The sequence below is a fragment of the Mustelus asterias genome, chromosome 3 (genome assembly GCF_964213995.1).
Source record: "Mustelus asterias chromosome 3, sMusAst1.hap1.1, whole genome shotgun sequence".
NCBI classification, from domain to species: Eukaryota; Metazoa; Chordata; class Chondrichthyes; order Carcharhiniformes; family Triakidae; genus Mustelus; species Mustelus asterias.
In genome coordinates, this window is record NC_135803.1 from 151,530,500 (window position 1) to 151,552,331 (window position 21,832).

General features: G+C 41.3%; 1 protein-coding gene across 1 annotated transcript in view; it reads left to right on the forward strand.

Annotated features, from left to right (window-relative positions):
• Positions 1 to 21,832, forward strand: part of LOC144491718 (transmembrane prolyl 4-hydroxylase-like) — a 54,436-nt gene that overhangs the window by 25,484 nt on the left and 7,120 nt on the right. The window contains exons 3-8 of the mRNA XM_078209932.1: positions 2,236 to 2,426; positions 6,996 to 7,092; positions 13,654 to 13,816; positions 16,724 to 16,909; positions 17,989 to 18,079; positions 20,940 to 21,063. Coding sequence (XP_078066058.1) covers positions 2,236 to 2,426; positions 6,996 to 7,092; positions 13,654 to 13,816; positions 16,724 to 16,909; positions 17,989 to 18,079; positions 20,940 to 21,063 — 852 coding nt within the window. The remainder of the gene's footprint in view (positions 1 to 2,235; positions 2,427 to 6,995; positions 7,093 to 13,653; positions 13,817 to 16,723; positions 16,910 to 17,988; positions 18,080 to 20,939; positions 21,064 to 21,832) is intronic.

Sequence of the window (21,832 nt, forward strand, 5' to 3'; positions counted from 1 at the left end):
GCCACTCATTTTAATCCCACTTTCCAGAACCTGGTCTGTAGCCTTGGAGGTTACAGCACTTCAGATTTACATCCAGGTACATTTTAAATGAATTGAGCATTTTGGCCTCGATCAGCAACTTAGGCTGTGAATTTCAGACACCCAGCACCCTTTGGGTGAAAAAGGCTTTCCTTATTTCCTTTCTAATCCTTCTGACCTTAGCCTAAATCCAGGTAGACAACATCCTACGCTCATCAATCCTCCTTGTTACTTCCTCAAAAAATTCTATTCAGTCAGTAAAACATCTACCTGTAACAAACTATGCTGACTATCTAATCAACCGGTGCCTTCCTAAATGACAGTTTATCCTGTCTCAGAATTGTTCCCAATAATTTGCCCAACACTGAAGTCAGACTGACCAGCCTGTAGTTTTCTGGCCTATCCCTCACATCCTTTTTAAATACTGGTATATGTTCACAGACTTCCAGTCCTCTTGGAACCTTGTCTGAATCTAGTGAGGATTGGAAAATCCGCTGTTTTCGCCCTGGCTTCTTTCAACAGTCTGGAGTACAATCCATCTGGCCCTGATAATTTATCTACCTTCAAGGATGCCAGTCCTTCCTGAGCTACCCTTCTCATTATGCTTATTGTATCTAATATTTCACAGTCCTCTGCTGCATTATCCCTCTCCTTCGTGAACACAGAAACAAAGTACTCACTGAGAACCCTGCCCACATAGAATCATAGAATAGAATCATAGGATCCCTACAGTGCAGAAGGAGACCATTCGGCCCAATGAGCCTGCACCGACAACGATCCCACCCAAGCCCTATCCCTGTAACCCCATATATTTACCCTGAGAATCCCCCTGACACTAATGGACAATTTATCATGGCCAATCCACCTAACTCGCACATCTTCTGAATCAATTCACAAGTTACCGTGTACATTTCTGACAGGTCTTTAGGTGCATTGGCCATGCTAAATTCTCCCTCGGTGTACCTGAAAAGGCACTGGAGTGTGGCGACTAGAGGATTTTCACAGTAACTTCATTGCAGTGTTAACGTGAGCCAAGAATATTTAAAAAGTCAGTGTTGAGGACTCCCAGGTCTATTCCTGAGTTTTGTTTATTCTTTCATGAGATGAGTTACATGAAGGCCAGACCAAGTCTAAAGGGAATTAGTGAACACAATAAATCTTTACAACAATCAATGATAGTTGTCATGGTCACCATTACTGAGACTAGCTTTATATTCCAGATTTTCAATTGAATTCAAATTCCAACAGTGTGATTAACCTGAGTCCTCTGGATTACCAGACCAGCGATCATCTCCCCATATACTATGCAAACCACTGTGCTGCCACTTCTGGTCGGTCATTGGCTATAAGGTCTAATTTGGTGAATATGATTGTGTCAGGCTGATGCTTGACCAGTCTGTGGGACAGCTCTCTCAAGTTTGGCCAAGTCCCCAGATGTAAGTGAGGAGAACTTTGCAGAATAATTTCCGGTGCCTAGGTTCATGCCAGGTGGTCCGTATGGTTTATTCTCATTCAACTCTTCTGCAGCAGTCTGATACAATCGATTGTCTTGCTTGGCCATTTCAGAGGGCAGTTAAGAGTCAACCAAATTGCCTTTGGACTGGAGTCACATATAGGCCAGACTGGGAAATAATGGCAGATTTCCTCCTTAGTGAACTAGATGGATTTTTACAACAATCTGGTAATTTCATGACCATTACTGATATTGGCTCTTTATTGCAGATTTGTTTATTAATTGAATTTAAATTCCTTCAGCTTCTGTGGTGTGATTTGAACTTGTATCTCAAAACATTAGTCTGGGCCTCTGGAATAGACACTTATTGGGAAAACAGTGAAGGTTCTGGTGGAATAAAGACATCTAGGGTTCAAATATACAATCGAGTCCTTATAAATAATGCATAGAAAGGGCACCGAATTTGGCATTTTATAAGCAGGGCCTTGAAGAACCAAAATTTGCACTTTATGTAACACTACACAGCCTCAGAAATACTCAAGTATTTCACAGCCATGTGTGGTCGTTGCCGTAATGTGCTCTGTATTGCATTAAAGTGTCAGGCTAGATTCTAGGCTCGATTCTGTGAAGAACCTTTTGAAGTGATGTCCTTAAATGATCGGGTGTAGGCAATTATATGGTTGTAGCTTTCTGATATTTCTTCTCCATTTTGTAAGCCTTTGCATTCCCAGTTAATTGCATTTAATTTATTATTTTCCCTTCAGAAATTGCTAACTTCCTTTCAGAAGAAGAATGTAAACTGGTCATCCATCTAGCAAAGTTGAAGGGTCTCCAGGAAAGCCAGATTATGCCATCTGACCTTCAGCAGGAAGCCATCGATGAGATTGATATTAGCAAGGAGGAAATCTTCAACCTACTTGACTACAATCAGGATGGGCAGCTACAGATGAAAGAGGTATTTAATGTTATTTACGGACAGTACTTCACTATCCTATAGGTGTCGTGGCTTTTAAATTACTTTATAACTTCAAGCTACTGGTAAATTTTCACTTGTCACATTGCAAGCTACTTGTGCTGGGAGTAGTCAGGGTCAGTATTACACACTCCCAGATCAGACACAGCATTGATTAGGTTACATAGAACATAGAACAGTACAACACAGAACAGGCCCTTCGGCCCACGATGTTGTGCCGAGCTTTATCTGAAACCAAGATCAAGCTATCCCACTCCCTATCATCCTGGTGTGCTCCATGTGCCTATCCAATAACCGCTTAAATGTTCCTAAAGTGTCTGACTCCACTATCACTGCAGGCAGTCCATTCCACACCCCAACCACTCTCTGCGTAAAGAACCTACCTCTGATATCCTTCCTATATCTCCCACCAGGAACCCTATAGTTATGTCCCCTTGTAATAGCTCCATCCACCCGAGGAAATAGTCTTTGAACGTTCACTCTATCTACACCCTTCATCATTTTATAAACCTCTATTAAGTCTCCCTTCAGCCTCCTCCGCTCCAGAGAGGACAGCCCTAGCTCCCTCAACCTTTCCTCATAAGACCCACCCTCCAAACCAGGCAGCATCCTGGTAAATCTCCTCTGCATTCTTTCCAGCACTTCCACATCCTTCTTATAGTGAGGTGACCAGAACTGCACACAATATTACAAATGTGGTCTCACCAAGGTCCTGTACTGTTTTAGCATAACCCCACGGCTCTTAAACTCCAACCCCTTGTAAATAAAAGCTAACACACTATAGGCCTTCTTCACAGCTCTATCCACTTGAGTGGCAACCTTTAGAGATCTGTGGATATGGACCCCAAGATCTCTCTGTTCCTCCACAGTCTTCAGAACCCTACCTTTGACCCTGTAATCCACATTTAAATTAGTCCGACCAAAATGAATCACCTCACATTTAACAGGGTTAAACTCCATTTGCCATTTTTCAGCCCAGCTTTGCATCCTATCTATGTCTCTTTGCAGCCTTCAACAGCCCTCCACCTCATCCACTACTCCACCAATCTTGGTGTCATCAGCAAATTTACTGATCCACCCTTCAGGTTTGTGGTACCTCAATCACTACTTGAATCTCACAGGTATTCCCGACTAACTATTATAATATTTTTCTATTTTCTACATCAACCCTGTTGTGGACCCCAGAGTAAGCTTGCCATTTAGGCCTGTTGAAATTGTACTGGCACTCTTAAAAACCAGTTTTACTTTGTAACAGACACACAGAGGAGACTTAATCAAAAGTCAGGGCTGCATTTTATCAGTCTTAAGGTGTAACATTGTAATATTTACATCATTCTGCTATATCATGGGTCCGAATGTTTGAGACTTCAGAATTACATATGTAAATCTTGCATAAATAATGCCAGTTTCTTGTGTGAATTATTCCACAGAATAATGTTAGTTGTTGGAAACCTCATAGCTGTAGTACAACCAATAACATCCCCTATTAACCAAATCAGGGGGGAAAAAAGGAAGCAGTATAAATGTGAGGATTAAATAGAAGAACTGCATAATTTTGTCAGCAAAGAGATTGTCGATTCTGAAGCAGCTGTTAATGAACAGGAGGAATTATCTGGGAAAATTCACTCTGCCTGAAAGCATCCCCAAAATTATACATTTTGGGGTAGGATTTTCGCTTTGGGTGCAATTGGGAAATTGGTCCTAAAATATGCTTGATGTTGCATTAGTTATGTTACCATTCAAGTTTCTGCTAACATTTATTTGCATAATCACAAACGTAAAACCTTCTATGGACTAGCAGAATTGGGGAGCATAATAGGATGTAATCATTACTTTTTTTCTTTCCATGAAGAAATATTTGTTGATAGGATAGTTAGTTACCTGATGTTTTTTTTTAAGGAAGCGGCAAATGAGTTTATCACCAAAAGTGAGCATTTTTAATAAAGGTCATAGAATGTCATAGAATCCCTACAGTACCGAAGGAGGCCATTCGGCCCATCAAATCTGTACCAACCACAATCCCACCCAGGCCCTATTCCCGTAACCCCACGTATTTTACCCTGCTAATCCCCCTAATGCTAGGGACAATTTAGCATGGCCAATCAACCTAACCTGCACATCTTTGGACTGGTGTCCAGTCTTTTTGTTTTAATTTATTCTTGGGATGTGAGTTGTTGGCAAGGCCAACATTTATTGTCCATCCCTAATTTGTTTTTGCGATGGTGCTTTCTTGAACCGTTGCAGTCCACATGGTGTGGGTACACTCAGTGTGTATAAGCTGATTTTAAAACTCACTGCAAATGACTTTTTAAGAAAAATTATACCATATACCAATGGTTTCATTGGTATATGCTAGTGAGTTTCTCAGTGAATTAAATATTTTTTATATGTAAAGCTTATAAAATGTGCATGCTTGTGTCCGTGCACCAGAGAAAATAAGTACAGTGTGAAGATTGATGGAATTTTTACTTTGTGCGTGGGGTCTTATTCAAGGCGAATTGCATCTTGAACTTGTAAAACACAACATAAGTGTATTTGTGTGTAATTGTCTAAAATTCCCATATCTATTGCACTGTTTCTGTCAATTCCTCCGAGCTATGAACATGAGAAATGCAAGTGGACGTTGTTCAGATAGCCCCTTGTGTCTGTTTCATCATTCAGTAAGATCGTGGCTGAACTTCCACGCAACTCCATTATCCTATCTTCATAGCCTTGACTATCCTGAGACTTTGATAACTAGTTCTAGCCGGGGGAAACTCTCGGCATTTACCCTGTCCAGATCTCTTAAGAATTTTATGTTTCAATGAGATCAGCTCTCATTCTTCTAAACTCCAGAGAATATAGGCCCATTTTGCTCAATTATTCCTCATAGGACAGCAGTCTAATACCAAAGACCAATGTAATAGATCTTCATTGCATCTTTCGGCAAGTATTATCCTTCCTTAGGTAAGGAGACCAAAACTGTGTACACAGTACTCCAGGTTTGGTCTTGCCAAAGCCCTATGTGATTTCAACATGACTTCTTTCTTGCATATTCTGACTCCCTTGCAACAAAAGCTAACATACCATTTGACCTACTAATTGCTTGCTGCATTGCATTGATATAACTGGTGTAAACAAGCAGAAAGTCTATTCCCTTAGCAACTTGATACGAAGAGAAAATAACAATGAACTATTTGGTGAAAATTGGAACCTCAACCCAACCCCCATTGTTACTCCATGCCATTGGTGGCTGTGCCTTAAGCTACTTAGGGTCTAAGCCCTGGAATTTCCTTCCCAAGTCTCTTTATCAGTCATACCTACCACTCTCTTACCTCTTTTTAAAATGAGTTTCAATATTACTTATTTCAATGAACTTTTCAATTCCCGTACCAGCCGAGGTTGTTCAAGAAGGCCCCACCTTCTCAACCCTGCCCCTTGCCCGATGTGTAGTGATCCTCAGGTTAAATCACCGAAAAGGGGGAGGGCAGCCGATGGTCCCGTGGGACTATGGCGACTTTACCATCCCCCATTTTGACTTGATTTCAATTTTCTGGTTATTTCACTCCTGTGAAGTGTTGGGATATTTTCTTACATTAATGTCATTACATAAATGCACTTTATTGCTGAATCTGAAATGGGGGAAACAGTAGATAGATTGTCTTTAGTTGATTATTGCTGATCAATTCAAAATTAAGCTCCTTCTCCCAAATTATTGGATTCTGTACCCTTCCCACTTGACATCCCTAAGGTTCTATCGTTCCAGCATTTGTCTGCTTCAGAAGCTACCTTCAAGATTGACATCAAAGGGATTGGTAGCACTTTATCCACTCTCTCCATTAAACATTTCCTATCCACAGTTAAAGTGCACTCTTCCCATCACTCTTTCTGAGGATGCCTTCTCACCTTAGTTTAAGTAAAGCTCACATCCACTCTAAGGGAAACTCAGCACCAAGGCGCAGAAAAATAAAGGGAGCATGCTAGTGATTTGAAGCTAATATTAGCCAGTTTTATTTTATAGTGTGGATTGAGACTGATGTTCAGTGAATTGCAACCAGACATGTAGACACAGGTACCCAGACTGAAAGGTAGTTTGAAGATATGAAAAATGACTCATACTAACTTCAGATTTTACAGTCAGAAAGAATAGTAGTACACAATAGTTTAAGTTTATTTATTACTGTCACAAGTAGGCTTACATTAACACTGCAATGAAGTTACAATGAAAATCCCCTAGTCGCCACACTCTGGTGCCTGTTTGGGTACACTAAGGGAGAATTTAGTATGGCCAATGCACCTAACCAGCACATCTTTCGGACTGTGGGAGGAAACCAGGGCACCCGGGGAGGACGTGCAGATTCCGCACAGTCAGTGACCCAAGCCAGGAATCGAACCCATATCCCTGGCGCTGAGAGGCAGCAGAGCTAACCACTGTGCCGCCCTGTAGGTCACTACATAGTACTATCATCAGATTTGTCCTCCCATACCTGTGTGACTTTCTGCTCGCCTGGATATGTAGTACTATACAGCATGTTAATAGTTTCTGAACAAAGGCTTTATTTTTAATGACAGGTTTTGACACATACACGTTTTGGTGATGGTGTCTGGATTACTCCTGAAAATGTTCGGGAGATCTACACGGGACTTAAGGCTGATCCTGATGGAAATGGTGAGAAACTTTTAACCTGGTGGAGAGACTAGAGAAGCTGGGAGTGATAGAATAGATGAGGTTAAAGGAAAATTTAATCAAAGTGTTCAAAATTGTGTTGACAAGTGTTGATGGGGACTGTTTCCACTGGAAGAAGGATTGGTAACTGGAGGACAGATTTGAGTTAATTGGGAAAAGAACCAGGAGGGAGTTGAGAATTTTTTTAAGACAGTGAGTTGTTATGATCTGTATGATTCTGTGATGTCTAAAATTGTTCCAGATGTATCGGACTACAGATGGACAGCTACATCTTAGGATATACTTAAAACCATTTTGCAAACAGGTATTTGAGGAATTCGTCTTCATTGAATTCCTAGATTTTAGCCCCCAGGGATTCCCCTAATATCTCAGCAAGTTTAGCCACACAGTTGCTGGCAAATTCAGATTGGGAAGTTCCCCAGTTGGATGTTTGGGCTCTTCTGAGTTAGCTAATTTCACTGGGGTTGTAGCTTCTCAACGTGGATCCAGAATTGAAAGGGGTTGTCAGCCAGAGAACCTCATCTTGATTGATGTACAGTGAGTCTTGCTGGAAATTGCATGTGATGCGATACCTTCAGTGTTTAAATAAATCACAGACTTACAGTCTAGATTCATATAATGGACATAAATAATGAACTACTGCTAGTGGTGCAATGGTGTAGTGTTATGGTACTGGATTAGTCATTTTGAGATTGTTTGTTTAATGTCACCATGGCAAATTAGTATTCAATAAACCTGATAATTAATACATTTTTACCAGAGAACAGCATGTCCATGACAGCTGTTGGAGTATTGTACAAATCCAACAAGCTCACTAGTGACCCAGAGGGAAGTGACCATTTCATCCTTATCCCGTGTATTAGGAAAGCATATGGTTGACTGCAAACATGTGACCAAATCTCTTTGGTAAAGTAATGTTTAGCTAGTCTAAATAAATGGTTCTATCACAGCGGACAGTTGCATCACAGTTTTACTGTCTATTAGATTTACTCCAGTTGATTTTGGACCATTGTTACATGTACTCATCTAACCAGGAAATTCTCATACTGCCTCGGTTGTACAAAAAGACAGATTCCTAAATTGATTCTGTCGTCTCCATTCACTAATTGCGGATGTCAAACTAAAGGAGCTTGTTTGATTAAGATAGGAAAGGTTCTGGTGTTCCTGTATTGCTTGTACTGGAGAATGGCACTATTGTCAATGAAATATAACTGCTCTCACAAATTTTCTATTTGTCTCAGTCAATGGAGAAAATAATTCTGATGTGAGCGGATGCAAGTTCAGATGTGAACAACTGTAAACTGCATTCCAATGTCTCATTTAAAACCTTCTCACCCACGCTTTTCCCAGATCAGTCTTGACATTGCCATTACTGTCAGCCATTTACAGTCTCTCCTTTTATCCTCCAAATTAACAACTGATTGGGACTCTGATACGAGGAGCTATCATTTCATGTGACTTTCCATTCTATGTATTTCAATTTTTCTTTGGGGTCAGTTCATGCAGGTGGCATAGTTTTTGATTAGATATCATGTTGTAAACTGCTCAAGATGTGTGCGTAACTATGCTGTATTATTTATTTCACACTTGTGTCCCTCGCTACCAACCATTTCATGACCAAGAGACACTTACTCCATGGTCTCTGCTTTTACTGGCGATTAAAGGGAAAACTGGAAATCTGGAATGAAAATTGGAAGCATTTCAGAAGGGATACATCACCAAAGTTTAAGTTCAATGAGAGGTTTTCACTTCTTAAGAAAGGTCTAAAGCGCAGTGTTAGGGCATGCTAAAACAAGTTGCAGTTAAGATTTGGTTCTATAAATGGAAAGATTAGTGTGGTCCTAGGAACAGTCTTCAAATAGAGGCTATTGACCTTCATATGTTGCTCCCACTATATGCTTACAGCATCCTCCTAATTGTAATCCTTGCTGTGTTTTTACCTTTTAATTGGAAACTTGACATCAGCTGGCAATAACCACAGTCTGCTGTTCAGAAGTCAAAAGTTATTTATAATATCAGAGTGCTTTTGGCACAGGAATATTGTACATCTGTCAACAGCATTGCATCTCTAAACTCCCCCTTGAGCAAGAAATCTCATCAAGATTTTTGATAGTCAATTTTATCTGAATTTATTTAGCATATATACTGACTTAGGGCACGGATTCCCAGACCCTAGATAGGTCCACAAAAGGAGTCTGTTGTGTGGTTGAATCTTCAAGGTCATCTGATTTGGGTCCACCCGTTACTAGATTTCTGTACTACTTGCTGTATTTGTTGATCTCCTCTGTTTCTGGATGGTAATAAAATGGTTTCCGCACTCTTTTTCCTTTAGATAGCTCTTTCAGAGGTTAGGACAGGGGGGTCCTTGGGATGGTGCCAATATTTGCAGGGGGTCTGCTACAGAGAAAAGTTTGAAAACCAGAGATCCCATTCGGTGTTAATCATCCTCACCTCAGCTGAATAGTCATGCAGAGCAGATAATGTAAAGAAGGTATTAGGTGGAATTGATGGCGTACGTTAAGCTTTAAGCCCCCATAATGAGTTACAGCCTCAGGGGGTAGTACATCCATTATGGCGTTTTGCACGTCCACTCTTCTTTTCACCGAGGGAGGGCGTACTTCCCACTGCTAGCTTGCTTTAATCTGCTGTTGTGACTTCTCACCTGCTGGGTTTCAGATAATTAGCCTCTGATAACTTTTTTTTCAGAATGTCACAATACAGGAGATATTTTTCTAATCTTTCTATTTTTGAAATGTATCTCCCTCTCCTCCCGTGAAGCACGCTTTCTTATTTATTTAAAAAGCAACTTATACTGTGGTGCATTGCAGTAAACATCAGAAAGCATCTTTCTTTACTTAGGACAGGAGTGTTGTCAGACTATTAGACTGGTCTCAGAAGCCTACCCAAGTTAAGCTAATCTGCCTCAACACAGAATGGAACAGTATACCCAGAGCTACAATGGAAAAATAGCTAAATTCACTGATCTCTAACAAACGACCTTGTCAGAGCACAAGTTTGTGTAAACAGGATTGCGCTTAAGTACAAGTGTCCCTCTCTGCCATGTAGCCATCTGATGTTCACAGGGTGGCCTCTTATAGAAAGAATGGTTACTTATGTGAGATATGGGAAGTCTGCCAACATTGAAAGTTTTAGGACTTTCAAGACCTGAGCATGTAATCTCTGCTGCCATTTCAGTGCAGAACTAAATTTTTACTAGGATGCTTCCGGGACTTGATGGTTTGAGATATAAAGAGAGCCTGGATAGACTGGGACTTTTTTCCTTGTAGCGTTGGAGGCTTGGGGATGATCTTATAGAGGTCTATAAAATAATGAGAAGCATTGATCAGCTAGATAGTCAACATCTTTTCCCAAAGGTAGGGGTGTCTAAAATGAGAGGGCATGGGTTTAAGGTGAGAGGGGAGAGATACAAAAGGGTCCAGAGGGGAAATCTTTTTCACTGATGGTGGTGAGTGTCTGGAACACGCTGCCAGAGGTAGTAGTAGAGACAAGTATAATTTTGTCTTTTAAAAAGCATTTAGACAGTTACATGGGTAAGATGGGTATAGAGGGATATGGGCCAAATGCGGACAATTGGGACTAGCTTACTGGTTTAAAAAAAGGGCTGCATAGGCAACTTGGGCCGAAGGGCCTGTTTCCATGCTGTAAACCTCTATGGCTCTATGACTCTACTGAAGAAGTGGTGCACTGTATGGAAGGCCCCATCTACTCTTAGGTGGACGTAAAAGATCTCATGGGACTATTTGCAGAAGAGCAGGAAATCTATTTGGGTGTGCAGGTTAACATCGATCCTTCATCTAACATCATTGAAACAAATTATATAGTCATTTGTCTCTTTGCTCTTTGTGGGATTTTGCTGTACACAGTTTATCTACCACATTTTCCATATTACAGCACTGATTACACTTCAAATGACTTAACTAACTAAAATGCTTTAGATTATCCTGAGCTTGTGAAAAGCACTTTTTATATAGTCCTATAAATTTAATTCAAGTTTTTTATTAGCTAAGGGCATCAGAGGGATATGATGCGCAGGCAGTTGCATTTTTATTCATTCTTGGGATATCAGTGTCACTGGCAAGGCGGGCATTTATTGCTCATTCCTAATTGCTCTTAAGCAGGTGATGGTGAGCCATCTTCTTGCAGCTCATGCAGTGTTGGTAGGTTCAAAATGCTGTTTGTTAGGGAGTTCCAGGATTTTGACCCAGTGACAGTGAAGAAAAAGTAACATTGTTCCACGTCAGGATGCTCTGTGACTTGAAGGGGATCTTCTAGGTGGAGGTGTTCTTATGTATCTTCTGTTCTTATTCTTCAAGGCAGTACAGGCCACGGGTTGTGAAGATGCTGATGGAAGAAGCCTTTGAAAGCTGCTTTGATGCATCTTGTAGATTGTACGCAGTGCTTCCCCAGTGTACGCAGTGCAGCAGTTTAGGATTCTGGAAATCAGTTATTCACTGCAGAATTTCCTGCCTCAGACTTGCTCTTGTAGCCACAGATTTAGATGGCTGGTCCAGTTCAGTTGGTGTTGGTGGATTCAGCAACAGCAATGCCATTTAAGCAGGTAGGGGAAATGTTTCCTGCTCATAAAAGGCAGAAGAATGAGAGGGCACAGCTTTAGAGTGATCTGCAAAAGAGGCCAATGGAATGTGAGAAAAAACATTTTCACAGCGAGTGGTTTGTATCTGAAATTTACTACTTAGAAGTGTGATGGAGGCAGGTTCAATCGAGGCATTCAAGAGGGCATTAGATGATTATCTGAATGGAAACAATGTGCAGCGATACGGGGAAAAGGCAGGGGAATGGCACTAAGTTATGTTTATTTGGAGACCCGGTGCAAACATGATGGGTCAAGTTGCCTCTTGCGCTGTAACATTTCTGTGAATTTAAATTTTTTATGGCTCCTTTATCTGGTTCAGAACTATTGAGGTCCTGGAAATGCAGTTCAACGCATTATCGGAAGAAAGAATCCCAGATAGGAGATGCTGTGCCTTCCAATTCAGTGTTGAGAATTTTGTGGTCTCATTTTAGCATTTTGCAAGAATTTTAATGTTATTTGAAGCATTGGACAGCTGTGCAAGTTTCCTCCAGCTCTTTTAGAGTTAATTTAGCGCAGAGTTGCAGTATTTCTAGTGGCCATTGTCTTAGCTGATCATAGCTAAGTTTTGCTTGACTACAATATTGGTGCTGTTGAGCATGCTCTGAATTTTAGCAGAATCAGAGAATCCCTACAGTGCAGAAGGAGGCCCATTGAGTTTCACCGACTCTTTGACAGAGCATCTTACCCAAGCCCAGTCTCCGTAATCCCACATATTAACACACTAGTCCCTCTAATTTACACAGCTTGGGACACTAAGGCACAATTTAGCAAAGCCAATCAACCTAACCTGCACATTTTTTGACTATGGGAGGAAACCCACGCAGATAAGGGGAGAACGTGTAAACTCCACACAGTCATCCAAGGCCGGAATTGAACCCGGGTCCCTGGCGCTGTGAGGCAACAACACTAACCACTATGCCACCGCCCAGTTTTAGCTTTAAGCTCCACCCACAAAAGTGATTATAGCTGGAAAAATGGCTACAGGACTTCCAAAGTGAAAATAAATAGTGAAAAAAGGCTTTTTACTGGCTTCATCGAGCTGTTACTACCTCAGTTCTTCCCAACCCAGTCTATTCTATCTAACCTTGCAGTAATGAATTCTCCTGTCCATGGAGTTCTACTTAAAGTGAGACCACTTGCAGTCTGCTGTTTTTTTTTGTCCCTGCTTAAACTTTTTACAGGAGTTAGATTTTTACTCATTAAGTTCTCCCAAATTCAACCAATCTTGCTGGGACATGATGCCTGCTGGCTGGGAGGAGGCGCGATCCCTGAACAAAGGTACGGTATGTTATGTGCAGAATTCCTATAGAGGTGTAGAATCACAGCTTGATGTGTTTCATTCTTACACTATCTCTTCTGTTTGGGAAAGATTTGAGGTTTGTATATTTTTTAGTCAAATCATCAAAAACCATGCTGCCACCATGTTATGTTTAACTTTTCTTCAACATAAGCATTCTAATTATACACAAGGAAACAATATTGTGGGTATTTTATTCGAAGATAAGACTATATACAAATAAATTTAACTGATAGGCTGTGAGGCACATGTCTCACTTTGACCACTGCTGCTAACACTGTCTGCAAGTCCTGGGACTGATACTACCTGAAGACAGGATGAGCTTTAATGATTGACAGTAGTTTAAGATATGTCCCCTTAAAACTAGAGGAGACACATCATATCACAATGGCCTCCAACAGCCACAACCATCTTCCTTTAAGCTAGGTATAACTCCAACTAGAGGAGTGTTTTCTCTGATTCCCACTTACTTCAGATGCAAATCTGTCATGATTTGATTGGAGGTGCAGACACGAGGGCTGAATGGCTTAATGTGTTCCTATAAACTGTGTTTCAGCAACAATTGCTACCTTTGACAGAGAAAATTGGAGTTCAAAAATGGGGAGGAATAAAATATGATGTTGTGTTTCAGGTTTGCTAAGCCTGGAGGAGTTTAAACAACTTAACACAAATGCTTTCCAAACATACCTGCGACAGCGCGGTGTGCAGAAGACAGAGTTGGTTCGCAACAGCAAGCACACGTGGCTTTACCAGGGTGAAGGGGCACACCAGATCCTAAGAACTGTTCGACGTAGGTGAGCTTCTGAATGAAACAAAATAAATTATTGGGTTCTGTTGTACTTGCCAAGATTGCTATTCTAACCGGGCCACGTGTATGCCAGGAATTTAAGTGCAGGAGTTTATTTTCAGGAACATATTTACTTTCGTCGTTATTGTGTTAGACCATAAGATATAGGAGTAGAATTAGACCACTCGGCCCATCGAGTCTGCTCCGCCATTCAATCATGGCTGATATTTTTCTCATCCCCATTCTCCTGCCTTTTCCCCATAACCCCTGTTCCCTTATCAATCAAAAACCAATCCATCTCTGTCTTAAAGACACTCAATGACCTGGCCACTACAGCCTTCTGCAGCAATGAGTTCCACTTTGTTATCTTCTGCAATGCTTTGTATTCCAGAATTGAATTTTCTGAAGTCATTCCCAGCTGGTAATGCTGCATTTGTACCATGGCACCATTGCCAGTATAATTCTAACTGAGACAGCACCCATACCCTGCAGCAATAGTCACTTCATCAAGCTGTTTCTTTCTGAGCTGCCAACATGAATGTATGATGTGGAGATGTGGAGATGTGGAGACAATACACATCTTTTTAGCCTGTCTTGATGCTCTCTCCACTCCCATTGTTTTGTTTCTTAAAGACTGGATTAGTTGTAAGTATTCGCATTCCAACCATTATTCATGTAAATTGAGTCTGTGTCTTATAAGTTCTGTTTGTGAACAGAATTCCCACTCACCTGAAGAAGGGGCTCAGAGCCTCGAAAGCTTGTGTGGCTTTTGCTACCAAATAAACCTGTTGGACTTTAACCTGGTGTTGTTAAACTTCTTAACATGAATGTAAGCAGGGTACCATTCATGGAAGTGGGACAGTGTGGCTTTTTCTTTTGCAGACTTGTATGGGCCTTCTCCCGATCCTGGTGGGTTTACCCTCAGAAACTTGTCACAAAGTGATTGGGAGGCAACTGCACAATTGCAAGTTTACACTTCACTGATTCTGCTGGTACTTTTCAGAGTAAATTGAATAAGCTAGGAATGAGCAACCATAATATATTGCAGAATGGAAACTGTTCAGTAAGTAAAGTGAGATTAGCTTTATACTCCCATTACAGAATTTACAAATACAACCACGACCCCTCATTACAGCTCCATCTGTAATGGGATGTGATTATAAAAGTCACAGTACATTGAATTGAATAAATGCAAATGCATTTGGGAGGGAGCCCATAGTTATGCAAAGTAATGATCTGATTGTTTGCTTACACTGAGGCACATTGAGATCTTAGGTAATTTATTTGACATGCAAACAGAGTCAGGTTATTTTCCTGAATAAGATGTCTAATTAGTTAAATGTACTGTGCCAGGTCACTGTTTATTGGTGAGTACCGTCAGTAGTAGTTATGCAGTCCCCTCATTGTCATTAAAAAACTATGAAACGGATACTTTGGAGATCCAGCAGCATTATAAGCCTCAATCTGTGCCCCCTTTTTGGGCTACAAAACACTTGGAGCCTGTTTTGTTAGCTGTACGCTTGTTACGCTATGAAGTAGCATCATGGTGCAGACATGTAGGTACATACAACTGGCTCAGTATTCATTCCAGGCTTGTGTTGTACAAATCCATTTCCAGCATACTTGTATAACACATTAATGATATATGTTTGTGATCTCCAACCGGAGGACCATGATTACATTTGAACTCACTGGGCCAAAGTTGTAGTCTTGTTACTGGTTTTCCTCCCTTTTCTCTGCCCCTCCCTTAATTTTGATGATGTATGGCTGTATATGATTCCATAGACAGTGGCCGTTCTCCCTCCATTTCAGCTGAGCCCAAGCAGTTTCCAGCACTGCATTGCATCCAGGATGGATGCTCTGATTTATTTCCCTCCTCTGTTTTTCTTTGCAAAAATATACTTTATCATAAAATATCTGAAAGAAACATTACGAAACATTTCAAATTGTCAAAACAGGAAAGTTTCAAATTGTCATGATGGAAAAGTGCAATGAAATTCACCTTTTCTCCAGAGATCCAGATGCATTCTGAGGTGCTTCAGTTCAGTCTGCAACACTCGGTCAAAGACAATTCTTTTCATTGGAAGATCAACATGTTTCAGGCAGACCAAAGAGCGTCTTTCACCGAGTTGATGATCCGCCAGCAGTAGTTGGTGTTTGTGTCAGTGTGCGTTCCTGGGAACAGCCCATAGAGCACAGAGTCCTGCGTCACAGAGCTGCTCTGGATGGAACTCCACAAGAACCACTTCCCCCAACTTTGAGGGCAGTGTGCAGTGGCTGCCCCCCGCCCCCCAAAAGCTCAGAGGTGCTAAAGCCAGTTGTAGTGCTTTAATTGCAACTACAACTCCAATCAGCTGAGTGGCAAAAGTATCCCACCTCAAGGTAGTGGTTGACTATCTTCGATACACCAATCTGGAAGGCCCTGGTGGCTTAATGCACGATGTGGTGTAATGCTCAGCCATACACATCAGGAAGATTCTAGCTTTAACTTCTATACTTTGCTGCTCTAGTTGTAATTAATAATTGGTATTCTTTTAAACAGATTTCAATTTGGGCACCAATGAAATTTGACTGAGCAATCTCTGCTTCTCTGCTCCATGCGGTAGAAGTTGTTTTCTCACTCCTTTTTCTCTGTCGCGCCCTCTCTCTGTGTCTCACAAGCAGCTGTTCCCTTACTGTGAGTTACTGTGGAAAGGTGTAGAAGTTTTCACTTAATTTCAGTAGGTTTCCCTTTGGATTTTGTCTCCATCACAACCGTACCACATAGACATGACTCTGAGCTGGGACACTTCTGGAATTCCCAAGTTTATTTTAAGTTGAACGTAACCTGAAGCTTAGCATAAATTTACTAGTAAAGCCCAGTATTCATCGCGGTTGTACTGTATAACTGTTTTAAAATATTTTCTCTTGTTAGGGTGATCAGATTGACACAGTTACCTCCAGAAATAGTAGAGCACAGTGAGCCTTTGCAGGTGGTGAAGTATGATCAAGGAGGGCATTATCATGCACACCATGACAGCGGACCAATCTACGCAGAGACTAGCTGCTTCCACACAAAGCTGGTAGCAAACGGATCCACTCCATTAGAAACCTCCTGTCGGTTAGTGACAAATTCTAATGTTTCGTCCACTTTTAAAAGGCTCCTTTGCTTCTCTACAGATACCTGCTTCTTCGTATTTCCTTTTGAGACAATCACTCCTCAAAATGAGATGGGAGGTAGTAAGGGGGAATGAAAAATGCCAGTTAAGAAATACCAAGGAGGCGCAAGGTCAATACTTGGCAACCAGATGGAGGTAAAGCTAATTGTTGCATGATTGACCACAAGGCTGAGCATTTACAAAGCATACAAACCGTAAGCCCTGTGTCCAATTATAGTGAAAGTCTTAGTTAAAAGTAGGACATGCCCCAAAACTGTTAACTATGGGGGTGTAAAATAGAACTATAGCATAGTATCCCGACAGTGCAAAAGAGGCCATTCGGCTCATCGAGTCTGCACTGACCCTCCGAAAGAACATTTTACCCGAAATAACATTTTACCTCTGCCTACCCCCCCACCCTATCCCCGTAACCTCATGCATTTACCCTATGGCCAATCTACCTACCCTACACATCTTTGGACACTAAGGGGCAATTTAGCGTGGCCAATCCACCTAACCTGCACATCTTTGGACTGCGGGAGGAAACCGGAGCACCCAGAGGAAACCCACGCAGACACGGGGAGAACGTACAAACGCCACACAGTCAAAATAGCTGATATCAAATTGCCCACTCTATACATCCTGATCTAACCCTATGTATGATGGTTACATAATCCAATATTGCTCATTTTACACTGATCGAGAAGTGAGAATTCCAACACTGAGGCCCTAATTGAAGTAGACGGGAAGAGATGTGGTCACTGGCAGCGGCAAACTGACTGAAGCTGGAAACAGAGGCATTGCTGAGAGTTACGGCTGGGAGCACAATCATTTCAGGGAGTGTGGAAGGGAGCAAAAAACTTTTCCAATTATGCTCAGTTGCAGAGTTTTTATGGATCTCCAGACTGTTCAAATTTAGGTTTTGGAAAATTGAATTTTTTTTTACATTCTTGTTGACTTGCACCTAGTTTGCAAAAATCTTGAATGAAGTGATGACCTTCTCACCCCCTTATCCCTGTCTTCAACCCCACTTCTGTTTCAGGTATGTGACGGTGCTGTTTTATTTGAACAATGTTTCTGACGGAGGGGAGACCGCTTTTCCTGTAGCAGACAATAGAACCTATGATGAACTGGTAAAGAGAAAACATCTTTACTTATTTTATTGATGAGTCATTATGTTACAAAATCAGAATGTGCTGAGTATGCAGCTAGCTAGTCAGCATCTAAAAAGACATGTTTATGGTACAGATTGAGCCCAAAACGCATAGACAGGCCTTTGCTGCTATCCTTTCTGATCAGTAGGGTTCTCCAGTTTTGTTACCATAGAATCCCTACACTGCAGAAGGAGGTCATTTGGCCCATCGCGCCTGCACCAACAACAATCCCACCCAGGCCCTTTTCCCCTTAACCCCACGTATTTGCTCTGCTAGTCCCTCTGACACTGAGGGGCAATGTAGCATGGTCAATGCACCTAACCAGCACATTTTTGGAGTGTGGGAGGAAACCAGAGCACCCGGAGGAAACCCATGCAGACATGGGGAGAACATGCAAACTCCGCACAGTCACCGGAGCCGGAGTTGAACCCGGATCCCTGGCGCTGTGAGGCAGCTGTACTAACAACTGTGCCACCATGTCGCCCATTTTGATCATAATATTAGTCTCATCTCAGAATGAGTGCTGTGACTGATATTTTATGTCAATTTTCTGCATCCTTGTTTGAAAATATGGAATCTGTCACGAAGCTAGAAAGAAAGACTTGTGCTTATATACAACCTTTCACAACCTCAGGCTGTCCCAATCATTTTACAGCCAGCCAGTGCAACAGAGAATCCATGAGGTGATGTGTTAAGTTTGAAAATGCCCACCATTTCCTTTCACCCCCTTTACCAGACAGAGTTCTGTTTATTGTGAATTCAGTGCTTGTATTTTTTAATCTAAATCCGGTTCTGTAATCTAAGTTGTTTTTTATACATGTTTCTCAGTATCATTACCTTTGAAGGTATTGATAATTGGCATGATTTGCGGCATACATCACCAGTTTGCCAGTCTCTCCTGAAGCTGTTCCCCTGGACTGGGGCTACTGACATTGTAGTTCTTTTTCCTTGAGAAAACCTGGCAAAAACCCGAGGCTGGTAGAGCAAGGCGCAATGAGGATATAGGGATGAGGAAACATGTGTAACATGTTGAGAATAATGAGTAAATGAGGAAAGATCAGGAAAATACTGGTGAAAGAGTGGTATTGATGAAAAAGACCCGAGAGATTTTTGTTCTTATGCTATTAAAATATAAGGCCATTGATTAGGGGGTGGCACAGTCGTTAGCACTGCTGCCTTACAGCACCAGTGACCTGGGTTTGATTCCCAGCTTGGGTCACTGTCTGTGCGGAGTCTGCATGTTCTCCCCGTGTCCTCCGGGTCCTCCAATTTCCTCCCACAGTTTGAAAGACGTGGTGGTTAGGCGCATTGACCCGTGCAGGTGCCGGAGTGTGGCGATTAGGGGATTTTCACAGTAACTTCATTGCGGTGTTAATGTAAGCCTACTTGTGACTAATAAATAAACTTTAACTTTAATAGAACCTGTTGATGAAGCAGAACATTGTTATATCCAGTTTGTTTTTTGTAGTTCTGCTATGTCTAGTGGAATATCTGCATTAAATCTTCAAACCGAGTTGATGCTACCAGACTACAGACTATCTGTTTAAGCACAAGGGATGTTGTGTGCCATGATATCACTATGCTGGCATCTTTATTGGCAGTTGTCCACATTGTTTGGCGCCTTTGTGTCTTTGACCAATCATTTGCACAATGCCAAGTCTCTCATGATGTGCATAGAGGAGATTGACTAGATTGCTTTTAATGTATATTATGGTGATATACACCTGCACTCGATTTCTGTTGAATTCATTCTAGCTCTCCTCTAGTATTAGTTTATAGCATCAGGAACAAGGAAGGTCTTGTTAAAACTGTCACATATCTTAATAGAAATTGTCTATTGAGGATAGAGTTTTGACTTTAGGCGAGAATTGTACTGGTTGTGTTACAGTTCAAGTTTCTGCAAAAATACATTTGTGTAATGACAAACGGAAAATCCTCCATGGGCCAATGTAGTTTGTCAGCATAATACAACAACATCATTTCCTTTGTATTAAATAAAACATTCTTCATCTTTTTGAGTGTTAACCTGGTGCAGTTTTATTAAATCAGGTGAAAGTGCATTTATCTCAAGATTTATCTCAAAAAGTAAGCATTTTTACTAGGCAATGTCCTCGACCTGTAAGGAAGCTAATTTTTAATCACTGCAAATTATTTTTAAAAATCCTATGGAATTATTTACTACTGCACAACTTTGAAGCTGTGCTGGCTGTTCTAAGAATTTGTCCTGTTGTAAATCTCTTATTACTTAGGCTTGCCTGATGAGCTTCTGGAAAAATCCACCATCTGGTTTCAAACTGAACCATACAGACCAAAAACCCCGATGACTTCCCATGTCCCTTGGGCTAGGGAGGGGAAAATCAGCCAAGTATCTCCAGGTCTGATCACTCTCAAGTGACCCTGTTCTGGGAAATATCCGTGTGCGAGGGCATTGGGTTCAGACAGGATTGGAGTCAGCTATAATTGTTGAATAGCTCCTTGACATTTAGTGATTTGCACATGAGGGATGGCTGTGGGTGGAAATTCTGACAGGAGGCCAGCTCTCAAGTAACTATGTCACATCATTCATCATTGCACTTCATAACAAGGATAGTAGGGGAAGCCCTTCATACTGTGACATGAACTATATATAAAGCTATCCATCAGTAAAGGATTAATTGCTGATATTTTTGTCAGTGTTTTCAGTACGTGATTGAGTGTTTGCATTCCAGCTAGTTAAGTCTTGAGTAATCACCCCAAATAATTTATATTGGGTTCCAACAATTGCTGGATTAAATAAATTGCTGAATTGGCTCAGAAAACTCTTGATACACACTGTTCTTGTCTCCAACTCTTTCCTCAGTCTTTAATCCAGAACGAAGTGGATTTACGAGACACACGCAGAAACTGTGACCGAGCCAACCTGCTGGTGAAGCCTGTGCAAGGCACTGCTCTCTTCTGGTACAACTACCTCTCTGATGGTGAAGGTACTCACACTCATCTGACTATGCTTTAGTTCAAATTCCTATCCTGGAGAAGGAAGTAAGAATCCACAAAGTGTTTACCAATTAAAAATATGTCCTTTTCCCGGTAGCAGTTCCAGTAGTTCTTGGGAAATCACCCCTGTTGCACTATTCTGAAATGGGTTCTTCAAAGTAAAAATGATTTCAAAAGACTCTCCTGATTGCCAAGTTGGTAATTGTACTGCTTGGTGCGTCACTGAGACCTATGATTATAAGAAGTCTTCCCCTTTTATGTTGAGTTAGCCGGCCTGTGCCTCAGTGGAAACTCTGTGTCCCTGGGCTTTGGGATAGAGAAAACCAACCAAGTTGCGTTTCATTACAAATCATCTGATTTTTAAAAAACTACTTTACCTCGTTAAGGGTTGTTATGAAACTGACCACATAAAGGTAACTCATGACATTGGAAAGCGTAGAATTTAGTGGCCTTTTGTGCTGGGTTAAATCTCATTGTGTGTGTCCCACGATTCCTAAGTTTTTCTGCTAAGGTTCTCCCCGTGCGAGATCCGTGCTAGTTACCTTTCCTCTGTCTTTTCTTTCTCTCTTCCTCCTTGTGTTTCTTTGTGGCACCTCTTTAACAAGCCCCCAATCTAAGGAGCTAGAACTGGTCAGTCCACTGCCTGGTATAGGACATTAATGTGCCCAGTTTCAATGTGACACTGCTGAATGATGCTTTAGGCTCCTTGCTTCTGACTGCAGTGTGGTCTGCTTTTCATTCCCAAAGGTCAGGGATAAG